The sequence below is a fragment of the Trichophyton rubrum genome (assembly GCF_000151425.1).
Source record: "Trichophyton rubrum CBS 118892 genomic scaffold supercont2.10, whole genome shotgun sequence".
Taxonomy (NCBI): domain Eukaryota; kingdom Fungi; phylum Ascomycota; class Eurotiomycetes; order Onygenales; family Arthrodermataceae; genus Trichophyton; species Trichophyton rubrum.
This window is the reverse complement of record NW_003456419.1, coordinates 718522-724637: the sequence shown is the minus strand read 5'-3', so window position 1 is coordinate 724637 and position 6116 is coordinate 718522. Positions and strand designations below refer to the sequence as shown.

The following is a 6116-nucleotide window of genomic DNA, read 5'->3' as shown; positions in this document are numbered from 1 at the left end:
CTATTATTATTATTATTATTATTATTATTACACAGTTGATGTGGGAGTGAGAGAGGATATGCTAGCGATGCCCTGGGCCCTTGCCCTCTCCCTGCGAGGACTGGTCAATTTGGTTTGGCATCGCGGCACGCCTGGAAGCTGAACCCATACAGCAGCAGCAGCAGTATTTTAGTATTGTGTATAGAAAACTCTCTGTATCGTAAGTAACAGCTTAACAAATATGGATACACTGGAGAATAGCCAGTCGTTAGCAGCGAGCCTAATCTTCAGGGAGTCGTGACGTTACCGAGCAGCAGAGCGTCCCCTCCAACCAAGCGCCATCTCTCTCAGCTGCAGACTCTGGCATCGGGCTCACCGAACTCCCTACTCCGTACTCCGTACTCATCCTTCATCCTCTTCTCTCCGCGGCGCCATCAGGAGCACCGTCTATCACTTCTTCTTCTTCTTCTTCTTCGCCTTAGCATCACCATTGTTGCCGTTCGACTGTCGTCTCGCTGTTGGGCGAAGTTCCTCGGCCTGGAAGGGCAAAGTCTTGGCATCAACTTCTCTTTTTTTTTTTTCTCTCTTCAACTTCGAAAAATAAAACATCGCCTTTTTTTGTCTTTTCGACTCTCAGCTAGCCATCGGCTGAGCCCCCCGTCAGCGCAGGCAGCTGTTTATATATAGCTCCTCTCCAGGTCTCTCTGTCTTCGGCAGCCTAGATCCTTCGAGCCTCTGTCTTCCACTCGTATCCTGGGATTCTTTCATGCATACATGATCGCATGATTCCCTGTGCACCGTGACCAGATAAGCTGCTGCCAGTCTATCAACCCACCTCAGCCGCCATGGCGTTGAACAGGGTCGGAGATGATAATCTCTATATTGGAGGGTTTGTCTATCCCTCTCGTTCGCCCAGATATACCCCTCAGGCCCAGCTGTTGCTTGTCTCTATGGCCATATCCCCGGCCCCTTGGACAACGCAAGCCAGCAGCAGGTGATGAGCCATCCGCCATGCATATTGCATATAGCTAATCAGAATATATTGTATTATCGTGTCTATGCTTCTAGATTAATGGCCCTGAACAATAAACTTGCACTTGAAAGGGAAAGCATTACCCATACGCTGACCGTATTGCGTATAAACGTAGACGAAGAACGGTTTAAACCCTTCAAGGAACACTTGCATATCCCAGTCGACGATGTCGATGATGAGGATCTCCTGCAGCATTTTCCGACCACAAACGCATTCATCCGGTCAGGGCTCGAGAGTGGAACTGGGGGCGTGCTCGTTCATTGGTATGTCTTTTTTTGGTTTCTTTCTCCCTTTTTACCTGTGTGCATGTTTACTTCTTTCTACTGAGTACTGCCTTTAGTTATAATTTTACATTCACGGTTTGGCTTGGCTAGCTAACGGCGCCTATCTAGTGCAATGGGCAAGTCCCGCTCGGCGACTGTGTGTATAGCGTACCTCCTCCATAAGGACCCTGGTGCGTTGACGCCCAGAGGGGCTTTGGACCTTATTCGTCGTACCCGGCCGCTTTGTGAGCCAAATGATGGGTTCATGGAGCAACTGGAGCTTTACCACCAAATGGGATGTCCAGATAATGTTGTTGATCATCCTGTCTATCAGCGTTGGCTCTATCAGCGAGCCGTGCAGGACAGTGTAGCTTGTGGAAAGGGTCCTGAGCTGGACGAGATTCATTTTGAAGATCAAGGGATAAGTAATAACTCTATCGGCGATTTTAAGGAGCCAGTGGATAGCACTGAGGTTAGATGCCGAAAATGCAGGTTCGTGGCTGAATGCTATTCAGTCCCTTACTACTTCAGCGAATAGTCGCCAACTAATGGGATAATCAGACGGCAACTCGCCACACTACCATTCATCATTCAGCATACCCCGGGAAACAAAAGCGTCTCATCCCAGACGCAACCCCTTGTCCCCATATCGTCATTGACTCCCACGTCATTACCGCCGTCAACATGCGCCCACATCTTCCTCCACCCACTCACTTGGATGCGCCCGTCACTTTTCCCGTCATCATCGGATCCAACGTCCTCTAACGTGCCCTTGGATCCAGACGCCAATCCGCCGCTCTCTGGGCGCCTCACCTGTCCATCTAAATCCTGTGGTGCGAATATAGGTAAATTCGCATGGGCCGGCATGCCTTGTAGCTGCGGAACATGGATCGTGCCGGCCATAGCTCTAGCGAGGGCACGGATTGATGTATTCGATGCGAGTACGAGGAAAGGCGGTGCGGCTGGAGTTGTGGGTGCTGGGATTCGAATGCCCCCTGCTATGATTAGAGCTCCTGTGGCTGACGCCAGGGCTGAAAGGGGAGATGATGAGAGTGGGAAGGGGCTTCTATGAATGTGAATGAAAATTGGTACTCGGAACACACTTGATGAATACCTTGAGATAGATAAACGACTAGATACCCTTTTGAAATATTATGGAAAATGAATGTCATACGCAGTACTCCATATGTCAAACTAGTAAAGTAGTCTTGTTAACATACTGGCTGAAACACGCCACCTGTCATGGATGTTAAATGGTTATGACAGATCTGTCTTTGGCACAGAAGGGAACGTTGAGGGATTCTGCAGACGTTGACGATCTCTCTTGGACTTCTCAATAGCCTTCAGTCTATCAACCCGCATTTGGTAGAAGTTCCTGCAGAGGCGGTCAGTATGTAACTATTGGCTATACATACGTCCAAGGGGCGTTTAACGTCACACATACTTGTGGAGTGAGTATATTCGAGGCATGTCATCTGTGCTAGCATCCAAAGGGCTAGCTGCATTCTGTATAGATTTGATCTATTATTCTGTGGGTTAGAAGTGGCTTTTACCGTGGGGTAGTTAAGGAGGAAAAGGAGCCTACAGACCTTGTCATCTCTCTCTTTCTCAGCTTTCTTACTTTCTTCTTCGTCGTCGGCCTTCTTCTTGTCATCTGTCTTCTCGCCATCCTTCTCCTTGTCCCTCTTCCTCCGCTGCTTTTCCTCGTACTGTTTCTTCACCTTCTCTATCTCCCGATCCATTTCTTCTTTTCTCTTCTTCGCTGCAACTTCCTCCTCGTCTATAAGAGGGGAGCAAAAACCCTTATCTTTTAGATGGATTAGGCAGACGTAAAAAAAGTCCTACTCTAGTCTTAACATATATTTCATTATTGAGGGCTTGTGTTCACAGACACCGGCCCGGCCTTAAATGTGCCGAGAGACATAAAAAGAAACTGACCTTACTGTCAGGTGTAACTAATACACTGGTCGATGGCTTGTAGCATATCAGGCATGATTTGGCACTGGTGTCCGCAACCCGGCGGAGGTGCCATCTGTTTTGTAAAAGCTGGGCCATCGTTGGGCTTATAACGAGAACATTATATAGAGTACACGGTACAGGTCTTCAGAACCATCGAATAGTGCCGGTATCATGTGCTCTAGAATGGTTATCGGGGTGTTGTTTACGCAGCTGCGTAGATTATAAGTCCAGCAGCCATGTTGTAGTGTGAAGGGTGAGGCTCATTGATGGCCGACCATGTGATCTGTCGGGCTCCCACGCTTGGGCTGGAAAGACGACACACTCCAGGGGGTTACTTAAATATCAATGCATACCAACACTGAAGATTCGTGGATGTTTGAAGAGTCGACAGCTCGTCATAACCGTTAGTTATACATGCATTCTATTAAATTCTAGCTAAGTTAGGACTGACGATTAACTAATAACGACGCCAATCCAAGACTGCGCAAAATGTAGATTAGTTACCCTCCCAAAGGATCTATCCTAGTCGTCAAATCACTCTGTCGCACCCTCTTTATAGGCAATAGCAACATTGTCCGGCGAGGGCAAACTAGCATTCATATTCTCCACATTCCTTCTCGCTTCCACCCAGATCATGAACTCATCATAGGTCTGTGGCCAAACTTCGTGTTGTCCCTCAACCAAGAAGGTGTAGTTGAAGGTTCCGGTGGGATTGCTGGTTCCATGGTCGATGTTCCTGGCGGTTGTGTCAACCCGAACTTGAACTCTGGTGAACTTTTGTCCGGTCGAGGCAGTCGAAGGTGAGTCTTGAGTATATGATACTACGGCATTGAGGTATGAAACGCAGCCAACTGGGACCGGGTTGTCAAAGGTACTGGGCTCAAGACATAGGAAAGTAGGTCTACTGCGCGAGAACGAGGCAGCGCAGCAGTAAGCTAGTTCGAACGTTTGCTTGAGAAGGTAGCCTCCGAAGATCATGAAGTTATGTCGGTTGCGATCATAAGGCTGCATGATCTGGGCGGCTGAGAGTCTTGTGTCCTTCATGTTCGTAGCAGATACGCCAGATAGTTCAGGAGGTATTTCACGTCCTAAAGCGCGTTAGGGATGACACTGATGTAGGGGCCGCAACTGCAACTAAATAATCTATCCATACCTGCTCTCTTCGTCCACATTGCATGGATAAGGTCACTCTCTTCGTCATTGGGAGTCTGAGTTTTCAGGCTTCTCTGTCTAAGGTCCTTTTTAGCATTATAATTATGCTCCCCCTTCTCGAACAGTCGACGCTCTTCAGCCGTTTCAACCAGAAGCGGTGCAACAGAGGCTGGTCTAATTCTATTTTAGCGATGATTACTCCAAACTTGGCAATAACAGGCGGAAACAACTCACTTCTTAGTCTTTGGATCCAAAGCCACCATGGTAAAGGCGCAAGTAATTAAAATATCTTCAGTCCTCACCACTTCACCTTCAGCCGGCGCTTTAGCAACCTGTAGAGATACTTCCATACTTGATCGGCCTGTAGAATAAGTAACTTGGCCACTCAGTTCTAGGTCACAAATCTCTTTCAATGGGTTCTCAATCGTGATCCTGTCAACTGCCGCAGTAACGAGAGCGACATCATCACCGGCATGTCGGTAACTGACAACGCCGGCAAGCGCATCCAAGTCCATCAGCAACGAGCCCAGTCTGCATATATTAGCTGTTGTTCCTTTGAAAATCATTCATTCCCATAGCATATATTTGATGAATTACCTGATCTGTCCAGTTGCGTTGACATACTCGTCCAGAAGCCACGGGTCTTTACCAAGAGGCAATATCTGATATCCCCGTCAGTTTAAGCAAGAAAAATACACAAAGGGAGTATACAAAATACTAACCGATCGATAGTAGCTGTCCTTCATTCTCTTCGGTGTCATGTTACTGGCCTGCACCGGTCCTCCCGTCCTGGCCTTATCAGAGGCACCGGTTGTCAGTCCCGCGCCCTTTTCCTCACGACTCTTAGTTAATGCCTCAATGTATGGCATTTTGACTCTGGCTTCCGTCCATGCTGGATGAAATGTCTGCCTGGGTATTGTGGAATGGAGCCCCCTTGACTGGATATCTGGACACGACGTTGCCTGAAAGCAGCTTCGCCGGATCCCCCAATTGAAACATGACGCGAGGCTCCTCCTCGAGACTGATGCTACCAACGAGGATACTGGATAGTAAGTGTGGGGAAGCATGGTTATTCTGCGGGATATCGAAGACTATCTGAATGTGTTTCCAATCTCGAGTTTACGAAGATGCATGGGATGTAGTCAGAGATTTGGCGAGGGCGCTAACTAGCCACTTAGTAGGTAACAACCCGAGTTGAGTAGCAAGGGACAAGCTCTTTAAATACGGCTGGGATGTGCAAACAGCGGTCTCGAGAAGTGGATACCAGCATTCGAAACAGGGATAGAAGATGGACAGACGAATAAAGAGGTGCTTTTATTGTACGATGAATTTACGGGATACAACATTATTTATTCCGTCACTGGACTCCAGGGTATATATGTGATGGCGGCTGCAAGAATTAAATCAGTATTTGACTTAAAAAATGAGCAGAGAAACGCCATGACAAGCACTCTAAGAACTAGACTAGATTTTGAAAGACAGTAACGAATGAAACGCTCAGTGCGCTGATAACACCGGGGAAACGTAAATGGTACACAAAAAGATAAACGACCAGGCAAACTATTCAGACTGTAGTCAAGCTCTCAAGAAAACTCCAAGAAACGCCGGTGGTATGCGATGGATGAGCGTATGACAGCGAGGGACAAAAGGCAATAGGCGGCAGACGCAGCCCAGGAACAGTGGCTTAGCCATTAATAAGCCAGAGGAAAGGGCGATAAGGGCTCGGTAGA

The 6116-nt window shown here is 47.8% G+C and overlaps 2 protein-coding genes across 2 annotated transcripts; one reads left to right on the top strand and one right to left on the bottom strand.

Annotated features, from left to right (window-relative positions):
- Window positions 1-162: 162 nt before the first annotated feature.
- On the top strand, window positions 163-2347 carry TERG_07636 (uncharacterized protein; the record flags this gene model as incomplete). Its single annotated transcript, XM_047748805.1, has 4 exons — window positions 163-868; window positions 1048-1275; window positions 1405-1767; window positions 1837-2347. The coding sequence occupies exons 1-4, from the start codon at window positions 825-827 to the stop codon at window positions 2345-2347; spliced, it is 1146 nt and encodes a 381-aa protein (XP_047604794.1). The 5' UTR covers window positions 163-824.
- A 185-nt stretch (window positions 2348-2532) lies between these two features.
- On the bottom strand, window positions 2533-5255 carry TERG_12572 (uncharacterized protein; the record flags this gene model as incomplete). Its single annotated transcript, XM_003231971.2, has 9 exons — window positions 2533-2650; window positions 2720-2796; window positions 2865-3116; window positions 3214-3238; window positions 3773-4322; window positions 4388-4560; window positions 4621-4917; window positions 4984-5048; window positions 5109-5255. The coding sequence occupies 9 exons, from the start codon at window positions 5253-5255 to the stop codon at window positions 2533-2535; spliced, it is 1704 nt and encodes a 567-aa protein (XP_003232019.2).
- Between the last annotated feature and the right edge of the window lie 861 nt (window positions 5256-6116).